At 46.4% G+C, this 21,322-nt stretch overlaps 3 protein-coding genes across 5 annotated transcripts; 2 read left to right on the forward strand and 1 right to left on the reverse strand.

The window, feature by feature from the left end:
• Positions 1-370: 370 nt before the first annotated feature.
• Positions 371-1,916, forward strand: LOC149359071 (putative splicing factor, arginine/serine-rich 7). The gene has a single exon (XM_089571276.1). The coding sequence runs from the start codon at positions 481-483 to the stop codon at positions 1,888-1,890; it is 1,410 nt and encodes a 469-aa protein (XP_089427402.1). The 5' UTR covers positions 371-480; the 3' UTR covers positions 1,891-1,916.
• Positions 1,887-20,909, reverse strand: Nup43 (nucleoporin 43). Of its 3 annotated transcripts, XM_089571281.1 has the most exons (7): positions 20,020-20,433; positions 19,785-19,898; positions 19,147-19,221; positions 18,618-18,768; positions 11,679-11,814; positions 9,259-9,488; positions 1,887-2,074 (listed from the first exon to the last, which is right to left on the reverse strand). In XM_089571281.1, the coding sequence occupies exons 1-7, from the start codon at positions 20,140-20,142 to the stop codon at positions 1,938-1,940; spliced, it is 966 nt and encodes a 321-aa protein (XP_089427407.1). In that variant the 5' UTR covers positions 20,143-20,433; the 3' UTR covers positions 1,887-1,937. The 3 variants fall into 3 exon arrangements, with proteins under 3 accessions (XP_089427407.1, XP_089427408.1, XP_089427409.1); XM_089571282.1 differs by lacking the exon at positions 19,785-19,898 and having other exon boundaries at positions 20,020-20,718; XM_089571283.1 differs by lacking the exons at positions 19,147-19,221; positions 19,785-19,898 and having other exon boundaries at positions 20,020-20,909.
• Ubc7 (ubiquitin conjugating enzyme 7) lies at positions 20,456-21,321 on the forward strand. The gene has a single exon (XM_089571284.1). It carries the CDS (start codon positions 20,767-20,769, stop codon positions 21,271-21,273), a length of 507 nt encoding a protein of 168 aa, XP_089427410.1. The 5' UTR covers positions 20,456-20,766; the 3' UTR covers positions 21,274-21,321.
• The last annotated feature ends 1 nt before the right edge of the window (position 21,322 follows it).

A 21,322-nucleotide genomic window follows, 5' to 3' on the forward strand; every position in this document is an offset into this window, starting at 1 on the left:
CAGGCCTTTTTAAATACGTTATAGGATAGCCCACAACGCCGTTCTTTACAAAAGCGAGTTTTCTTTTTAAACTAATATTTATTTCAGAATTTTTTTTTAAACGTCTGTGTTTATTCGATGGAGAATAATAAATTTGTGTTTAAACAAAATAAAGCATAATTATCTCTGGCAAGATGACCAGTGCTTGAAAAAATAAAAATAAACAAATTTTGAAGCAAGGCTTTTCCTTGTCAAATAAAAAAAAAAGCGCCTACTTTTTGCAAGCTTCCCAGCTAGTTAGTAACGCTGCTACTATATAATCTTGGAGGAAGGAAAATTTAGTATATATAATAAATTTGTGCTACTAGTCTTGCACAAGAATAGTGAATAGCCAATCCAGAATCCAGTAGCATCAACGCCGTTCAGAGACGCCAGCCTGCGCGTGCACGTCGTTTGTATTCTCTTACGGATGACAATAACAGCCAGGTAAGCAAGAAAGCAATGGATACCTGCGTGATTCAGGTGACAAATGTCGCGCCAACAGCCAGCGTGGAGCAAATGTCCACGTTATTCGGATTTTTGGGCAAAATCCTAGAGCTGAAGATGTATCCGTCGGATGAATTCTTGGTGCACCCCGTCGCCAAGGTATGCTACATCCGCTTCGAAGAGTCCTGGAGCGTTGGTGTGGCTCAGCATCTGACGAACACAGTCTTCGTGGACAGAGCTCTCATTGTTGTGCCCGTGGCCGATGGCAAACTTCCCGACGAAAGCAAAGCGATGGCGCTAACTGCCTCGGTGACGCCACCCGTAGAAGAACCGCGCGTCAGCACTGGCTTGATCAATCAGCTTGCCATGGGAGCTGGCGGCATTCAGGTCATCACAACACAAGACCCTACACTGGCCGCTCTGGGCTTGCCTCCGTACCCGCCTCTGCCAGCAACGATGGACCCCGCCAAAGTGGAAGAGATCCGGCGCACCGTCTACGTCGGCAACTTGGACTCGTCAGCTACCACTGAGCAGCTGCTCAAGTTCTTCAGTCAGATGGGCGAAGTGAAATACGTGCGCATGGCCGGTGGCGAGAGCCAGCCGACGCGGTTCGCCTTCGTCGAGTTTACCGAGCAAAGCAGCGTGGGCCGTGCTTTGCAGTTCAATGGCATCGAGTTCTGCGGCCGCTCGCTAAAGATAAACCACTCCAACAATGCGATTGTCAAACCCCAGGCAAAGAGCTCGGAGGCGGCGCACAAGGAAATCGAAGAGGCCATGCGGCGGGTGCGCGAAGCCCAATCCCTCATCACAGCCGCCATCGAGCCCGAGATGGTCAAGCAGCCCACGGCCGGCTCCCCGCTACAGCTCGGAGCGGCGGTGGTGACCAAGCGCAGGAGCCGCTCCAAGAGCCACTCGAGGCGCCGCAGCAGCCGCTCCAGGAGCCACAGCAGCCGCCGCCGCAGCCGGTCCAGCAGTCGCCGGCGCTCCATCAGCCGACACCGAAGATCCCACCGGCGCTCGCGGAGCAGGCACCGTTCGCCCCGGCGCCGGCGGCGCTCCTCCAGCAGCCGGCGGTCGTCCCGGTCCCGACGCTACTCCAGGTCCAGGTCCCCCGGCAGGAGGATGAGGTTCAAGGACCCCGACAGGCGTCGCGAGTCACGGGAAAGGCGCCGCCGTAAACGGTCGCACACGCCTCGTAAATCCAGACGAGGGTCGTCGCCCTTGACGCCGCCGCGCCGAAGCGGAAAGAAGCGACACAAGTCGCGCAGTCCGAAACGCTCCAAGAGTCGCAAATCTGCCAATGAGGACCCCAAGGCCCCCGTGGCCAGGGACTATGATGAAGAAGAGAAAGGCTACGAGCCTGCACGCGAGACCAGCCCAGCCAGCTCTCCCCCGTCAGGGGACATGGATCTCGCCAGTGATTGAACCAATAAAGAACATTCACTTTATTCCCCCACGTCTCTGCCTCTTTGCTATCGTTGCGACAGGAGAAGTAGCGTTTCACTGTCTGTTCCAGCTGCCACCAAGGGACCCTGGAGGTCAAGGCTGTTAAGTGGACTACCATGAGGGCGGACAAGGGCATCCATTTCCACTTCACCACGGGGAGGCCCTGCAAAAATAGTGCAGTTGGAGACATCCATGGGCAAAGCAACAATGAATGGAAGGCAATGTCCACAGCAGTGTTTAGGGGCTTTAAATCCCCCAAGGTGGAGTACATTTGTAATAGGAGAGTACATACTCGCTGACATCCACCTGTGCGCAGCTATACGGCTACAAAGGAAAGCTAAACAGCTTTCTCAGAAACTTTGTAGCTAAAGAAAAATTCGTCCTGGTCCAGGGTTAAAACCCGAAACCACCGCTTCAAAGGAGCAGTCGCTCTACCAATTGAGCCAACCGGGACGGCGAACTTATGGTGGGGTGAGAGCGAATTGATCAATAACTAGAAGTGGGAACCGTGTTGGTCAAATGTTTAGGGGAATCCCCCAAGGTGGAGTAGATATGTAATAAGGAAGTAATTACTCACTGACATCCACCCGAGCGCAGCCGAGCGTTTGGCTGTGCTTGGGTGGATGTCGATGAGTAATTACTCCCTTACTACAAATCTACTTCACCTTAGCATCACTTGCAGACAGGGTAGTTTTAAGGCGGAAGCCTTGAATGTCTCATCGTTGTAAGCAAGAGTTGTCAACAGAAATGTCACGCTTTTCAATTGGTTGAAATGGTCATGACGTCACAGTGTGCGAATTTCAAACTGGGCCAATAGTACTCTGACTAGTAACCATGCAACCAATTAAAGGGACGGTATAGTGACGCTGCAAGTTAGCCGGACTAAGTTTAGTCAATTGACCAATTAGCCTAATTAACCTAATTCTCTAGTCAGACCAGAATAATAAACAAAACCGAGTAAGAAATTGGTCGAGTTGGGGAATCGAACCAGGGTCTCCTGGGGAATGAACCTTTCCTCAAAAACAAATTTACCAAGGCGTAGAGCCGAACGGACGATGGCGTTCTGTGGACTGCCTGGCAGCTTTGCAAGACACCGTCGCGTTCCACTCTTAAGAGGCGAAGCTTAACATCTTAACCACACATCAGTGACTCAAGCAGCAACACCGCTCTTAAGGCTTTCGCCTCACCGCACTTTAGGTCAACAAAGTGCCCCCTGAATTTTTTTTACCAGCGAGGAATCTAGTGCTATCGAACTAAAAAAAAAAAAACTCCAAAAGTTCAAATATGTAGTGAAGTCTTGTGAGGAAGCTCCGTCGCACAAACAGCGAAAAACCCGTGACAAGCGCATAGTTTTGGCGTGCCAGAAGAACAATGTGGATGTAATCCAGGATGTCGGAACTGCAAGATTGCTTCTAAAAATAAAAGAGTCACACGGCGGTGGGAGGAGGAGCAGGTAAGGGTAAAGATTAGAGCGCACAAAGCGTGGCGGCCAGGGGAGGAGACGCGGGGAAGGGTAGAGCGGAGTGCAGCGCCCAGGGAGAGGAGGCGAAGGGCGCTGCGGCCATATTGATGCACCGATGCAGTGTCTACTTGGCGCACTCACTCAAACACACTTGATCAACATCCCTTGCCGCATTAGTCAGTCACGGCACACCACAGAGAGAAAACTAGGCCAGCCACGAGCGTGCTGGCACATGTCGAGGTCAGATAACATGCTGTAGAAAGCTAACGCCAGCACATATATGCCGCATGAATCTCACTGATTGTCTGAGGGTTTTTTTGGCTTAATGACAAGGCCTTTACGACTACTGTTACGCACACGTCAGAGGTGCACGGAGTGCAGTGCAGCATGCGGTAGGCGAGATTTTTACACGATTACCTTCCTCGCCGGTGACACCTAGACTCAGCCCTCTGTGGAGGCCCATGTTAAATTCCGCAAGTGGGAATTCCCACACATCATTGTTGACAAAAACGCGATTAGCGAACCTGCTGCGGTAGCTAAGTGGTTAAGGCGCTCGTCTACCAAGGTGGAGTAGTAGACCTGTGGAGTATCGGGTTCGAACCCGACCGCGGTGGCCCATGTTTCGATGGAGGCAAAATGTAAAAGGCACGCATGTGCTGTGTGAAGTCACTGCAGGTTAAAGATCTCCAGGTGGTAAAAATTACACTACTGCACCTTTCTCTCTTTCTTCTTTCACTCCCACCTTCCTCCCTTCCCTTACCCTGCAGTTTAGGTGTACACCAAGATATGTGAGACAGATACTGCCCCAGTTCCTTTCCTCAAAAACCAATTTACAATTCATATTTAGCTTATGTTGGTAGGGTTGTGAAGGCGACAGTACAAGTGTGATAGGTGTGGGCATTAAATATGCAACACACTATGAAAGGATCAAACAAAAATCCGCGGGCTTTTGAGTTGCGATTGTTCAAAGCAGCTTGGCCATCTTGCTCTCAGCACATGTGGTATGTGGGAAAAGCCCACTTGCACAATTTCACACGCAGTCGAGCCTATCAGCGTCCAAATGTAACCAGTCTATGCGACAAACACGCAGAAGGAAGCAATATCTTCATTAGCATCCTCTTAAATGGATTGGAAAGGCATACCTGGCCATGCTCACAATGCAAAAGATTTACAACTGCCATAATGACATAGACACAATCTATTTTTCCCAAAAATGGTGCCATCAGCTTTCTTGTCTTTCAAGGGAAGGTAAAGTCTTTCGTGTGCTCTAGACAGAACCACAGGGCGATTTTTATTTTTAACCTTGAAAACATTATAAAAAAATGATGCTCATGGTCAAGTGAATGCTACCTTCTATCTCTGTGTGCATTGGTCTCGCTGGACACAAAGTGACAACAGTCATGGTTGTGTGACTAACTACAGTAGGAGCTCATTAATTCGACTCCCATTCATTCGGAAGTGTAGATAATTTGAACTGCCAGCTCGGTCCCGCTCAACGCCCAGGTAAGTCTATGGCATCAGATGTTTGCTAATTCGGACACTACGGGTCTCACAGAGGTTAAGGGAAGATGCGGGTCTTGAAACGATAAAGAAATGCGAAAATTTCAATTTTGCAAAAATGGCATATTCGGGATCTATACACTCTAAAGTACCTGCCTAAAAAGTTTCAAAGCCGAATTCGACCTCCAATTACTAAAAAACTATACATTTCGCGCCTACGAAGAGTGGAAATGGTGATTTCGAAGCGAAATGCGGCAGAACTTCGCATTTCTCGCTTCCCATGACCCCGTCCCCGCTGGCTGCATCTTGGTTTTGTTTGAAAACTGGGCCCCTTCCCCCTCATCCTTTTTGTTACTCACTGCTGTAAAATATTTTTGGAACGTCCGCATTACGCTGTTTTTTCAGACCTCTACAAAGACCTCCAGATGGCTAATGTGTGCACTTCAAATGCGTTTTTCTCAGCTTCGTTTTTTTTTGCCAACATGACTAGCCTTAAGGACGTTTTTATTATGTTTTCATTGTAAAATTTCAATTAATCTTAAAACGTTGAATTCAGAAAGAACTAAAGTGTGCAGCTATGCTATTTTTTTTGGCTGAGTCGAAAATTACAAATTTTGTGAACCATGATGTCACCTAACTATATTTCATAAACGGTGCTTGGACATAACTAAATGCTTTTATATAATGATATATATAAATAACAATATAAATAACATAGCTCTGCACGGTAGGCCTTTGGTACAGCTTCTTTTAAGTCGAAACCAAGAAACATTGAAGTAAAGGGTCTTAAAATTACTCGTAAGAAATTACCTAATTAGGCTTGAGTTATTTTTCCATAACATGGGAACTAATAGAGATATACTGAAACTAAATATATCTTTGAAAACAGGAAGAATAAACATATTTGCATATCTAATTTCATTACAATATCTTTGATAATAAAAACTGTCATTTCAAGACCCGCATGAAGTCGAATGGGCTCTCAAAGCGAGGCAGCGTGCGCTCACACTCGTCACATACCATTCACCATTTGTACGATGAAGCCTCCACACATGCAACAGTGCCGCTTATGAGGGGTGTGATGCATTGGTTCTGGTGCTCCACGGCGCAGCACTGTGAAGCATGCGGGAGGCATTGCGATTTGGCAGCAGTGCTGCTTCAGTGCTCCCGACAGTATGAACGCAATAAAGCATTGATGGAAACAAAAAATAGTCCCTGTTGCGCTGCTCTTGTCCCAAAATAGGCAATCACTGCCCAGTCATTCACCGAATAAATTTACTGTAATGCAAGCAGTTCTTGACAGTTTTTTTAGGTGATTCGTTAGTTTGAACTTTCAGATAATTAGAACTTATTTTTCAGCGCCTTGAAGTTCAAATCAATAATGGTTTTACTGCATTAGCAAAAACTGGTTAATTACCTTATGAATTATTCACTTTATGCTGCAGGTTGCAATTACAATCTTGAAGATTGTATTAATTCTATACTAATCAAATATAAAAAGCATGCCAAAGTGCACTAGGTCTTAAGATATTGAGTAAATTCTTTATTTTTTTTTTACACCTCATTCTGAAACTAGGAGCTGAGAAACTAAGCACCTGGTGTCATAGTGCCAGCCTATTCACAGCCACTGAGATACCACTCCTTGCTTCTTAGCACATGGTGTACTGGATTCTTTTTTTAGAGCACATACTTGGACAAAAACAAAGGGCTGACACATAGTAGCAGTTTAACTCTTTCCTTACCACGGGAAAAACGACCATTTTTCACATGTCTCAGACAAAATTTTTTTTTAGAAAAAGTGTGATAGATAAAATTATATAAAATGCATAACAATAATTCAGATAGAATGCGCTTTATAATCAAATTTATTTGAACACATATTCTGCTTGAAATGCTGTGAAAAAAAAATCAGTAAACACAACAAAAAGTAAAAAAGAAGAAAAGTTTTGTGTTTATATGACAATAACTTTCCAAACACTTGTACTAAAAAAATTCTAGAAAATACAAAACAATTCAAATTCTTTCTAAAACATGGCATTAAAGTTTGAAAATTATAACTTGAATAGTTTTCGAGCTAGAATTTTTTTTCTTTATGCCTCTTGAAAAGGCTCGTTTGAGAGTGCCCTTTATATGATTTTTACAGTCCAACAAAAAAAAAATTGGAAGTGTAATGTTATGCGCCAAACGAAAGCTTGGTAAGCGTAGTTTAAAAAATACAAATCAAAACTTATTTAATTTACATCAAAAATTCAAAAAAAAAATATAAAACACAACAAGTATAGGTGTGATATTGCGATATATAGTATGCGATAAGTATAGCTGGGATGTAGCTGCAGAATCGAAATTCGACGTTACAACATCTTCGTCCGAGTCACTGCTGCTCGGAGGATCTTGAAAATCAGCTGCAGAGGCTGGAGAATCACGTGCAGCGGGACTCTTCCGAGCGCACGAAGCGCCCGACCTCGACGCGACGCCATCCTCACCGCGTATTATGTCGCAATAAGCCTATGCTCCAAGGGCACTTCAAAAATGCACGACTGGCGGGGAAATTACGAACTAGGCCGAAAATGGAACTAACCATGTGAACAACAAACCAGATGCGCCCGCACAAGCGGACAGGAAAAAGAAAGCGAAACTATCAGGCCAACGTTCCGGGATCGGTTTGCGCAGTTACATCGTCTGAACCAAAATCCGACAATGCAACATTGTCACCAGAGACTCTACTACTCGTAGCATAGATAATAATTGCAGTCAACGCAGTAGAATTGCGCGCAGCAAGGTTTTTCTGAGCGCGCGCCATCTGCGCGCCCGACGCCATGCACGGAGCGTCCGCGCCGTACCCTCCGCTTCAAGGGCGTTTCAAAAATTCGCGCGTCGTGGGAAAATTGCTCTCTACGCAGAAACCGAAACTGTAGTCTCTGGAGAACAACTTAGATGGCGCCACATCACCGTAACGGCTACAATGAGGAGCTTCGGTTCGCACAAACAGACCGGAACGAGGAATCTGAACGCACAGGCGAGCGTTCTGGGCTCTCGTTGCCCAGTTTGGGCTTCGAAACAATACCCGACGATACAGCATCGTCGTCAGGGTCCGTGCTAATCGATACATCAAAAATATGTGGTGCAAACACAGCGGAATTGAGTGGAACGGGGTTTTTTCGAGCGAGCGCCATTCCCGATGATGACGGCTTGTTCGGAGCGCCCGACGCCGCACACCCAACTTCAAGCGCGTCTCAAAAATTGCCGCTTTCTAGCAAAAATATAAACTAAACAGGAAGTTGAAGTTTAATGTGTGAACAACACAAACTGAATGACTCAGCAAGTCCGTAGCGGCCGCGGTCGCGCTGCCGTAGCGCTTCGAATTTTTCGATCACCGGTGATCGAAGCACAGTGGCGTGGTAACGAAAGAGTTAAATGAATTGTCATACACTCTCCAGGAGTTGTTGTATTATTGCTCATGAGACAAAGAGACCAATGATTATTTGAAGCATTGAAGGGCTTGAGCATGGTGATGCTTATTGGTTTATTGGGGTTTAACGTCCCAAAGCGACTCAGGCTGTAAGAGATGCTGTAGTGAAGGGCTACGAAAATTTCGACCACCTGGGGTTCTTTAATGTGCACTGACATTGCACAGCACACGGGCCTCTAGAATTTCGCCTCCATCGAAATTCAGCCGCGGCGGCTTGAACCCGAGTCTTTCGAGTCAGCAGCAGAGCGCCGTAACCAGTGAGCCATCACGGCAGGGAGAGCATGCTGATGCAACAGATGAAGATTAACCACGATTTATACCTACCTTGCACACTTCATCTGAGCATGCTGATGCAACAGATGAAGTGCGCAAGGTAGGTATAAATCGTGGTTAAATATAGTGGTACACTATGCTTTGCGGGACTGCACAATTTCAACAGGCGCCTGCGGGTGTCCTTCAGTGAAGGCACAACCTCCGCTGGTCAGGTCCTCTGACATAGCCAATCTTGCCCCTGTTCAGATCGAACATCAGTGTTGAGACACATCATGCAAAGCTGGGACCAAAAACTCACAAGAGAATGAAATAGATAATGAAAATAGTTGTTACTGCAGTATACAGCTTGCCCACACAGGTCTCCAAAAGGACTTCAATTCAGCCTCACAAGGCCCAAAATGTAAGCTGAAGCAACACCAGCAGTGAAGTAAAAATGAGCACCGTGGCGACAGTGTGGTGGTGAGCAATTTACTGCTTTCATAGGCCACTATTTCATCTTCGAATAAAATTCTGGACAAAGGGTTCTCCTTCAGTGCCTTTAGGTAGTTGACAAACGTTCTCGAGAAAATGGGTCTTAGGATCGCTACAGTGTCATTTCAGCCTTTTTGCTGAGGTTAGTTAAGGAAATGCGGAGATGACCCACCAGGTGTAGCCCACCGCAGCAGGGAGCCATCGTGGGCACAAAACAGCAGGCTGCCCTCGGGATGGAAGACCATATCAGCAAGGGCGCCCTGTGTGGGTGCCGCCAGGGTGACAGTGGCCAGGCGCGTCTGGCGCAAGTCCCACAGGGAAAGCTGTCCACTGGCTGCACCGCAGGCCACCAGGTGTCCCTGGGTCTGGTGCTGTGCCAGGCACGTCACCTGCTGGCCAGTCCTGCACGCACAACACCGTCATTCAGCAAAACCCAGCAAACTGGGGAAAATCAGTGCAGTTTCACAAGGCATGGACACAAGCAGCATATGTAATGGCAGAGCCACGTTGGCCAGCGTGAACAAGACATCAATTCAACCACCAGGGCGACGCCATTTGCAAGCTTTGTCTCTGTAAGGAGATAGCGCCACCCAGCGTCGTTTGTGAGGAGAAGAAGAAAAAAGCACGAGGAGCGCGTGCGGAGGGGAACGCCGGGACACGTAGAAGAGGATTACGGGGCAGAGAAGAGAACAGCGCGGTGGGCGACGGACGTGGACGAGTTCTGCTGGCTCCCCGAGTTCCGGGCTTTGGCCTCAGCCGCAGACGTCCGGGCCACCAGACCTGGACATCCATCGTCGAGAGCCTCAACCACCAGGCCCAGGCGCCACTCTTCTCCATCCATCCGTCAGCTGCTCCACACAGGCCGCCTCTGGCGCCTACGTGACCTTTCCGGGATACCAGACCTGGGAACCGTGCTGGGAGCCCACAGACGCTGACGCTGCGGTAGCGTTGCACCGACATTGGAACACCCAGAGACTCCCTGACTGCCCGACACCCAGCCAGTCCTCCCCGCTCGTTGCTCGAATAAGAGACAAGTAGTGTGACTTTCCTCTTTGACTTTCTTTTTCCTGTATTTTTCGTAAGCATTTTGTTCTGTTCCCCCCGTGTGTTTTTTCCGTGTGTGTTGCGTTGCTCTCTCGTTCCTTTCCTTTTTTCCCGCTCATACTGAAATTGGTTTCCTTTCCGATAAAAGCCGCCTCGTTTATTGTTTGTACTTTTGTGTTTGTGTAAAATACAACCTGCAATCTCACAGATCCTCACAGTCTCCTGTTCAGGTGTTCTTGAGGCCGCTCACTGGGTGCAAGGTGTTAAAGGGGCACCAAGGATGAATCTGGAACTTGGAACTCACCCATTTGTGTTCGAAATGCATAAATTAGTTTAAGCCTTAGCTTAGAGCACCCAATGTCTTGGTGCTCTGCCAAGTTCGCAGAGCACCCCCTCCCCCACTCTGGCAGGAGCTCTCCTCAAAAGATAAGCAAACAAGGGGTGATGTTATCAGGGGAAGGGGGTGGGGGGGCATCTTGGCGCACTGCCAAGGTCCGCAGAAGGTGCGAAACCTGAGGACCCTGCTACAAAAAGCTAAAGGCTAAAAAAAAAAGTGAATTCTGGATGACAAAAGTGGTGGGGGGTTCATGAAATCATTAGAAGTGAAATCATTAGAAGAATAAGAAGGGAATAAAGAACATTTTGCAGGCACTCTCAGATCATGAATGGCAGTTGACCAGTATTCCTCAAGTGAAAAGAACGAAACAACTGCAGCTTGCCAGTACTCACCTAAGGGGAATAAATGTGGAGGATAAAGAAAAGGGTTCGGTGTAACCATTGTGAGGTACGAAGTTACATTAAGTTTCACATGCATACAAATGGTAAAAATGTTCTGAGAATGACTTGAAATTAAGTGACGTTAAAGTCATCTCAACCACAGGGTTTAAAGAAGAAAGTGGTACAGGTACCGCTGTACTTTCGACGTAGTATAACAAAACTGCATTAAAACTGAAAAGTGCTTGCAAAAACTGTTATGAATTAAAGCATTAGACACACAACATACCATCTAGCTCTGGCACAAGAGGTTTACGCGGATCTGTTTTTGTGTGGATGAGCACCACCTATAGCATCTTGGCGCTGCAGATCGCTAAGGCCGCATGTCCTTAACGCATTCATTCATAGACTGATAGGCGGATGCTTCTGATGGGATGGTGCTTCAGAGAGTTCTCCGCAGCGCTCGTTCAATTCATCTACAAATGAACAGACTTTTTAAGCCTGTCACTGGCCTCCTAGCTTCACTATGATGCACCACTGTTTCCATAAAGAGCACAACTCAAGGCTCATATTTGATAGGCTGTGCGCTAAAAAGACGTTCACAGCCTATCAAATATGAATATGTACCAACTAGCCCGTCAGAAAGCCTTACTTAAACTCAAGGCTAGCACATACATACATACATACATACATACTGACAAGCTGAGATACCACATAGCCCTGCACTGACACGTTTATTTTTCTTTCTCAACATTTTTTGTGAGTGCACAAGCAAATGGCTGCAACATAGGGTCCTTTGTGAGACTGGTGCCACTACGAGGGCTAGCAGCCTACCAGGCAAGGTCTTGTGCTGGCCGTTTGTCAGGAGATGCCAAGTCCCAGAGCTGCAGGTGCCCAGCCAGGTTTCCCACGATCACATGCTCCTGCCGCACGTAGGACAGGCACGTTGGGCACCCACTGTTGGCACCATCTACAGAGCAACAAGGCCAGCCAACCATGAGCCACGGGTAGTAAACAAGTCAACACGCTATAGAAAGCAATCAAGGCAGCTTCACACATTTAGACAGTCAGATTTACAATTCTCAAGCCTGAGTCAGATGTATGCGCGATTGCCAGCACACTGCACCTGTTAACGGCAGTTAATGTGGAACAAAAACTTGGCCAAAACAGCAGTAACCAGTTAGAACGACTATCCTCGTGGTGTTTTGAACTGGAGATATTCTTTGCCAAAAGCAAGTCTTATGTTTCTTAAAGTTGTTTTACAACAGCTAACAACATTATAAGCTTAGGGGCCTCAAGTTATGTTACTGACTTGCAAAAAACTTGGGTACACTTAAGAGCCATTTCACACCAAACATCCGAGACGCTGCGTTCCACCATCTCCAATTTCTTCAAAAAAATTCATGGAAACTTTCTGCAACCTGTGTAATCTAATACTAAAAACATTTATGCCAGAAAAAACTTATTCGTGAGGTGACCTCAGTTTGAACATTTCGGAAAGACGTGAAACCAGGCACCGCTCAATAATCGACAAAAGATCCAAATTTTTAGAAAACACTCCACAAATTTGTTAATGAAATTTGAAGAGATTCTGTCTTTTGATACCATTCAGATTATGCATTTTTGGACGGTATAAATATTTTTTTACAATTAAAATAAAATGTAAAAATTATACTATTTTGACATTTCTCTTAAAAAGCATCAACTTCCTCGTGGAAATTAAGAAATGGCCATCTTGCTTCCCCAGATGTCTATTACCAATAAAAAATTTTACAGCTGATAAAACTGAATATGTCAAAGTGAAATAAAATATTGAAGTTGCAGAAAAGTGCATGTGAACCACAAACACTTGTTTATTTCACCCTGAGGTGGTCCATGTAAAAATACAAACGATAGCGGGCTTAGCACAACAGCTTATTGACTTTCATTTCAGAATTTTAATCAAGATGTTTTCTTTTTTTAAACTGAGAAAAAAAAAGTTGGAGGCTTATCAAGGTTAAGCCCAGTGGATGCGAAGCAGCCTTCGTTTTGCGTTCTTATTATTAACGTCCTTAGCGTTTGGAGGCATCTTGACCGCATACATGCCCGGCGCAAAGACGCTGGCGCGGTTGCGGGCACAGAGACTGACGCGACGGCGGGCGCGCGCCGCCTCATCCCTGGCGTGACGTCACATATCACGTGATGCAGCGATGGTGGCGCCGACGCGGCGCGAACCAAAGCGTGGAGGCCTCCGCCGGGCGACGTCCGACGGCGCGATATGAGGCCCCATCTGCAGCCGGTGTGACGTCATCACGTGACGTCACATCATGTGATCTCACTTCAAGGTCAATGGTGGCCACCGCCGGGCGTCGCGCGAAGGCCCGAAACCTACGTTAATATGCTTCGCATAATCATTTTTGAAGTTGAGAAAGTTGCCTCATCTCTTAACGTTTCTCACCACAGAGCACAGTGGCTGATATAACACATTTATGGCCATATAACCACTATAGTTTGTCCTCACTCGCAGTCATACATCTTAAGGCTGGAGCTAAAGCAGATATCACATGACATTCAAAGGGCGGTATGTAATAAACGAGACCGTTTTCACTTTCGAAGTTCGTATGGGCCCACTATGGCGCCAGGCAGCCAATAGGCCAAGAGCAGAAAAATGAGGGTATTCAATGTGCTGTCTCGTGTCGAGCACAAGGAAGGAACAACCAGTTGGCACGCCAACTGTAATGGCAGCCTTTATTTCTGCCCTTACCACGGCTTGCTTCAGGTAATGCGAGACACGCTGGCGGTAAGCGCTGTCCAATCACGCGGAGGTGTCTCCATCAAGAGTGACCAAACAAACCGTGACCACGCCACTGGCGCGTAACGTCGCTTCCTTCTCGTGTCCTCTACAAGTCAACTATGGCTCTGATAACAGTGACTGCATGTGGCACGAACAGACTAAATAACAATCTCACTGGTGCAAATGCCGCCCCGGCAGCACTGAGCAAGTCTTTTCCTTCAAATATCAGGTAATGTGAGACACGCTGGCGGTAAGCGCTGTCCAATCACGCGGAGGTGTCTCCATCAAGAGTGACCAAACAAACCGTGACCACGCCACTGGCGCGTAACGTCGCTTCCTTCTCGCGTCCTCTACAAGTCAACTATGGCTCTGATAACAGTGACTGCATGTGGCACGAACAGACTAAATAACAATCTCACTGGTGCAAATGCCGCCCCGGCAGCACTGAGCAAGTCTTTTCCTTCAAATATCTGTTCCACAACACAATGTTCTGATGTCTGCCTGCAGTGGAAACTTCACTTAGGAACGAGAACTGTATACTTCGCCTGGCCACAGTGTCGATAGTGCTGTGCAATGTGGTGAAGAGGTGCAAAGAGACGACACAACTGATGGCGCAGGTGCTGAACTCCAAAAATTATTTTTCTCGCTTTAAACAAAACTCACCTAAATTAAAACCTCAGAAATGAAAGGCAATAAACTGTTCTACGAAACCCGCCATCGTTTGTATTTTTATTTGGACCACCTCAGGGTGAAATAAACGAGTCTTTATGGTTCAAAACACACTCTTCTGCAATTTAAGTATTTTATTTCATTTCGATGTATACAGTTTCATCAGCTGTAACATTTTTTTATTGATAATAGACACTAGGGAAGCAAGATGACCATTTCTTAATTTCTGAGAGGAAGTTGATGTTTTTTTTTTTAAATGTCAAAATAGTACAATTTGTACATTTTATTTAAATTCTAAAAAAATATTTATACCGTCCAAAAACACATCATCTGAATCATATAGAGAGCCAGGATGTGTGCAAATGTCATTAAAAAAGTTGTGGAGAGTTTTCATTTATTGAGCAGTGCCCGGTTTCACGCCTTTTCGAAATGTTCAAACTGAGCTAACTCCACGAATATATTGTGTTTTGGCAAAAATGTTTTATGCTTAGATTACGCGTGTTGAGATAAGTTACCGCTAATTTTTTTGAACAAATTGGAGATGGCTAAATGCGTCATATGGGAAGTTTGGTATGGAATGACCAAACTTTGGTGTGGAATGACAGTAGAGGAGTGGAATGCAAGAACATTTGAGATCCTAATTGTTGCTACGTTGGCGTTTCTGTGTCATTTTTTATGCGCTTTGGGGTTGCTCGTGAGACACTTCTCAGAGCTCAACTGGTTCACTTGGATCACACAGCTGAATCAGCAGATGAGATTGGCTTAGCTTCGCTGGCCAAAGCCAAGAACCAACTGGATCTTCCCGCCATTTTTTCTTGCTTCTCTTTATTCTTTCTTCCATGTGCAGGTTGTGATGATGTCACAAGATGACAGGACCTTTCAATCCAGTGGGCTGGTTGCAACCCGCCGCGGTGGACAGGTTGTAATGACACGACAAGGTCACGATCGGCGAATTTCGTAACACACCGCCATCATTCTTGCGTAATGTGGACTCTCCTGTTATCTTTAAAAAGCTCAAATAAGTGCAGTGTTAAAATCATGGAAATATCTTTCTACACTAGCAGATGATGAGTGTTCCTGCAAGACTAATACAGGCTCAACCAATGCAACTTAAGACCACTTTGTGAAAGATATTGAGGAATTGAGCAGAATATCCTGAATATAAATTTTAGAATGGCAGGTTTGAAGCAGCTTGACAAGCCCTGAGCAGCCTGAAGAAAGGGGAAGCGATGGCGTAAAGGTAGAGCAGCCACCTCGTGTGCAAGAGGACCGGGGTTCGAATCCTGGTGCCGCGCAATTCTCCACCGGGTTAAAAAAAAATTTAGACTCCGCGTGTCGATGAAATTGCATAACCAGGCCTGGGGTGCAGCCTGATCTCGGTGACCAGAACAGACAACGCACTCTCTCACCAGAACAGGATTTGGCCACCCTGGTGTAGTACTTGGCGGCAACCTTGTATAAATAGTCTTGGGTAGGGCATGTAATGCGAAGGCAAGATGACCGCTGGTCCTTAAGGGTGACGGAGTGGATTCCAAGAGAAGGCAAACGTAACAGGGGGTTGTAGAAAGTTAGGTGGGCGGATGAGATTAAGAAGTTTGCGGGAATACGGTGGCCGCAACTGACGAAGGACAGGGTTAACTGGAGAGACATGGGAGAGGCCTTTGTCCTGCAGTGGGCGTCGTCAGGCTGATGATGACGATGATCCCGAATATCATGGGAACACGAAAGACGGCACTGTTTTATGCCCCTTTATTCAGGGAAATATTAGCAGCACAATCATTTGTAGATGCTATGAAAAATAAAAGTAAGCAATAGACTATACAGAAAGTTCAGTTTTAGGGGGATGTAAAAAGTAGAATAGCACAAAGTATGCTTCAACAGCTGAAGCCCATAGACATGGCATGGATATTTCATTCCATAATAAGCAAACACTACAGAAATACACCGCCCCTCCCTGGAGCTCCCATAGACCATGCCGTTACATTACTGATACAGTAAGTGAAGTCACATCAGTTATCTGCAGTGACATCACTAGGGGCTTTTTTTTTAATTTTGTCCTTTGCAGAGATGCCTCTTTCATTGGGTTCCGGGGCTATTACAAAATCTCATTACAAAATCTGCGAATTTGAAATGTAAGTTCTTGAAAAGTAACACTACGTACTGCGGTTCATAGCTCGTTAAACTAAATAAAGTGAATAGAGCTGATTGAATTCATAATTAAATCTACCAATATAAGCAAGCAAGGCTGTGGTTTTTAAACATTTTCCCAACAACAAGAAGCCTTTAAATGAGATTGAATAAAAGATACAGCAAATTTAATGAACACACTGATATAGTTACTAACAAACCTGCTAATTCTGCATGGTTACATTTAGTTAAAGAACCTCAGGTGGTAGAAATTTCTGGTGCCCATCGCTATGGCGTCCCTCCTAGCCTGAGTCACTTTGGGACGTTAAACCCCCGTAAACTAAACTAAACTAGTTTAGTTTATAACTAGTTTAGTTTATGGGGGTTTAACGTCCCAAAGTGACCCAGGCTAGGAGGTTTAGTTTAGTTTACGGGGGTTTAACGTCCCAAAGTGACTCAGGCCAGGAGGGACGCCGTAGCGACGGGCACCAGAAATTTCTACCACCTGAGGTTCTTTAACGCGCAATGACATCACACAGCACATGGGCCTCTAGAATTTCGCCTCCATCGAAATGTGACCACCACGGCCGGGATCGAACCCGCGTCTTTCGAGTCAGCAAGCGAGCGCCGTAACCACTGAGCCACCGTGGTGGCTCGCATGGTTACATTTACTTTTGCTGCAAAGCACGAAGTACAATTAAACTGATATCTTTTTTTATTATTATTATTTTTTCTACAGTTACTGCCATTTGGCTCGGCAAAATGCAACTGCATATAACGTCAGTAACCTTCCCTTGTTTCTCAAAAAAAGCGACGCATACCAAAAATAATTATTTCCTGCCGACACAGCTGCGGGCTTTTTTTCGACCTTAAATAAGATGACTTAGGGAAGGTAAGTGCGCAAAAAGGATGATTACGAAAGAGGAGACAGGACGAGACGAGCGTAAACTTAAACTGATGTTTATTAGAAATTGAGGCAGGCTTACATATTTATTTTTTCCCCTTTTTTTTCTTCATTACAGGCTCAAATCGGTATGCAAGCATGAATCGCAAAAAAGCAACAAAACACCCAAGGGGCAAATCATGGTAGGGTGCCTTTGAGAAAACGCTTTTCACTATCGTAAAGTTTGATTGATGTATCACTGATAGTGTGCACCTCTTTTATCAATGTAATACGCTTCTACAAGTTCTCGCGCTGTTTTACCTCTGCACTTGCGCAGGATCTTCGTTTCTTTCAGTAATGGCTTGAATTTGTGAGCAAGGCAATGTTTTGACAGGTGATGTTGATCTAGTTCCCTGACGAAGTATTAAAGGCAGTGATTAAAACGATGGTAAAGAAGTTAAAGGCACCCCCTGAACCAAAGACTGATACAGATAATATTTCAAACAGGCTAGTCGTAGTCCCCTATGCCCACAAGACTGCTCACAATTTGAAGAAATAGGGAATAAACACGGCGTCCGGCTAGATTTTTCAGCGCCCTGTAAGCTCAGCCGCCTATGTGCTCGAATCGACCAAACTTCCACCAAGAAGAAACGCAATGGCTGCAGTGTAAAACACAAAAACCCTTATGTGATCTGCCAGACGAGCGTGGTGTATCACATTCCCCTATCATGTGGTAAGATATACGTAGGGCAGACTGGCCGCTGCATCAACATTTGCTTGGCTGAACATAAAGGGTCAATTTGGGAACTAGATCAACGTCACCTGCCAAAACATTGCCTGGCCCACAAATGCAAGCCGTTACAGAAGGAAACGAAGATCCTGCACAAGTGCAGATATAAAACAGCACGAGAATTTGTAGAAGCCTATTACATTGATAAAAGAGGTGCAGAATGTATCAGTGATACATCAATGAAACTTTACGATAGTGAAAAGCGTTTTCTCAAAGGCACCCTGACATGATTTGCCCCTTGGGTGTTTTTTTGCTTTTTTGTGATTCATGTTTGCATACAGATTTGAGCCTGTAATGAAGAAAAAAAGGGGGAAAAAAAATAAATACGTAAGCCTGCCTCAATTTCCAATAAACATCAGTTGAAGTTTGCGCTCGTCTCGTCCTGTCTCCCCTCTCGTGATCATCCTTTTTGCGCACTTACCTTCCCCTTCGTCATGAACCAACTCAGCCAACAACGTATCCTGCTGAATAAGCTGACTTATTACTCATCAACGTGTGTTCGAAGCATAATAGCAGAGATGAAAGGCTTACCAATAACTCTCGCAGGCTCAGGGCGACCAGGTGTGAGCTGGCACAGTCTGCCATCCTCGCCAACACTGCACAGTTTGGCTGGACCACGGGCAGCAACAGCAGTGCACGGATATCCGGGATGCAGGTGACTCCATCGCTGCTGTTCCTGCAGCTGCGCAAGGGAAGAAAGGACATATGAACAAGTTAGTGCAAGCCCACTGCTTCAGAGCGCAACAAAGACATGGGCACAAAGAAGATACAAAACGATTCTCCTTGAGCTCACTCCGTAGGGCTGCGAAATGTTGCATAAGGGAACCTAGCCAGAAAATAATAGCAGACAGCAATTGAAGTTATAAGATCACAAAGGCATCTGAAACAGACCATTTGACCACACAAAGCCTTGGACGAAAATGTGACAACCATAAGTACTACACCGGGCACAACTGCAACTTTCTTTAAGCAGCTCATTTCATAAAATGACTCTAATGGAATAACTAAACTTTATGGTGGGCTCGCTTCCAAATAAACAAAATAAGAGTGGCACACACACCTCGTTGCTACTGCAGCGGTAGAGGCGTACTTCACCAGAGGAGAGTGCAGCTGCTAGAATGTCCCCACCTGCAAACTAATAAACACATTTACAAACTGCATAACAAAGATCATTTCTGTACTGTAATGAGCGTGGGCATATGTATGCACTATGCAGGTGAGCTCTGCTAATTTCATACTCCAGACTAATACTGCTGATGGTAATGCACAGCTGCAGCATGGAGTTCGCGCCAAATGCAGCCACTGCCAATGGTTACTACGGACACATACATTTTTACATCAAACTCTGCTAGGTACAGCCGACCACCACTTAACTCCATGGCCTGGCTCGCTAGAACTCATTTGAGGTGCCGCAGGCACAACCATCTGAAGATAGTTCACGACGCAATCCAGCTGTTACACTGCGAAGCATGCGTGTACACTGCCGATTAAGGTGGCAGCCCTCCAGCTCTGCGAAGTCGTTTTTCTTGATTCTTTTTATGCCATGAAGCTGACCGATCTCTTCCCCGCACATGCACTCCTAAACTTTGTGTCCCTCGCGTCAGTAAACCAAGCAAAATCAAACTGCGACGGCCAAGGAATGTGGGCCTGGTTCACTTCGTCGTAGTGATGACCGCAGTTTAATGGGTCGGCACTTACACAGAGGTAGCCTGTATCGGCAACCAGTTCGACCGTGTGAAGACGACGCATGCCGGCATCAGGAGAATCTTCGCTCGGTTTGGCAGAACACGCCCACAAGGACAGAGAGTTTGGCTGCAGGTATAGAAGTTGTGTGGTTTGAGTGCTACTCTCCCCCAGTTGTCAAAGAGCCGTGCACCGAAACAGGATTCAGAAATTGTGATTTTCCGCGGACGGTCAGAACAGGGGCATTTACCTTGTCATCCCAGCTGCTGGAGACTAAGAAATACTCTTGTTTGTTGAGAAAACTTGGGCTTTCAGGTCTAAAACGGACGCGACTGACCTTCTGGCCGACGTATTTAACATTTACTTGCACCATTTCGGCAACACACGCGGTTTAGTTGTCATGAAAAAAATGCGTCGGATAAAAGCGCGCGTTGTTTCCGTTCAATGTTGCCCTGCGAACGCGAGCAGGCCGCTGGTTGGTTAGTCAGAAAATAGAAACTAAAAAATAAAGTGCATACAGCTGATTGTAACTATCTTAAATAAATTAAAACATTTGTAAACAAACAGAGTGTATTTTTACTTTAGGTAGTTTACAAATTAAAGTATCTTATAACAATAACAAAATTTTAGTTAGTGCAGCCTGCCCTCTTGCGAACTTCTTTAGAAACATATGTATTTGACATTTCTGAAGCACTAAATGGTCCGATAACTGTGACAAGCTTCACGAGCGTGCGTGCGTCGTAGGCGTCATCGCAGAGTTGGTCGGTAAACGCAGCCCGGCCAAGTCCGGCCCGGAGCGAAGACAAGCAAAAGGCGGTTGACACCACCACCGAGCAAGGGGCAGCAGCGACGACCGACCAGCTCGCCCGTCCTCAAGGTTGACGGTGCGAAACGGGACCTCCGCCACTCAGCGGGTAGACGCCACCTGGTAGGGCCCAACCCCTGCTACTTTCACCGTGGTCCTGGCTTCGTGAGGACAACCGCTACACGCCGAGAGATGGCCGGGTCGGCGTTGCGCAGGCTGATGGCCGAGTACAAGCAGCTTACGCTGAACCCACCCGAAGGCATCATAGCGGGGCCTGTGAGTGAGGAGAACTTCTTCGAATGGGAAGCGCTGATCACGGGACCGGAGGGTACCTGTTTCGAAGGCGGTGTTTTCCCGGCCAAGCTCACCTTTCCACCAGACTACCCGCTGAGTCCGCCGAAGATGCAGTTTACGTGCGAGATGTATCACCCCAACATCTACGCAGACGGCCGTGTTTGCATCTCGATCCTGCACGCGCCAGGCGAGGACCCAATGGGCTACGAGTCGAGCGCCGAGCGCTGGAGCCCTGTTCAGAGTGTCGAGAAGATCCTGCTTTCAGTGGTGTCCATGCTGGCCGAGCCCAACGACGAGAGTGGCGCCAACGTGGACGCAGCCAAGATGTGGCGCGAGGACAGACAGCAGTTCAATCGCATAGCCGACCGTCTGGTGCGCAAGTCGCTCGGTATGCTCGCCTCCTGAAAACTGCTGGACCAATAAATTCAACCCCAACCCTGAGTGAAAAACCAAG

This window comes from Amblyomma mixtum, chromosome 2 (genome assembly GCF_055824585.1).
Source record: "Amblyomma mixtum isolate Tamu chromosome 2, ASM5582458v1, whole genome shotgun sequence".
Classification (NCBI taxonomy): Eukaryota; Metazoa; Arthropoda; class Arachnida; order Ixodida; family Ixodidae; genus Amblyomma; species Amblyomma mixtum.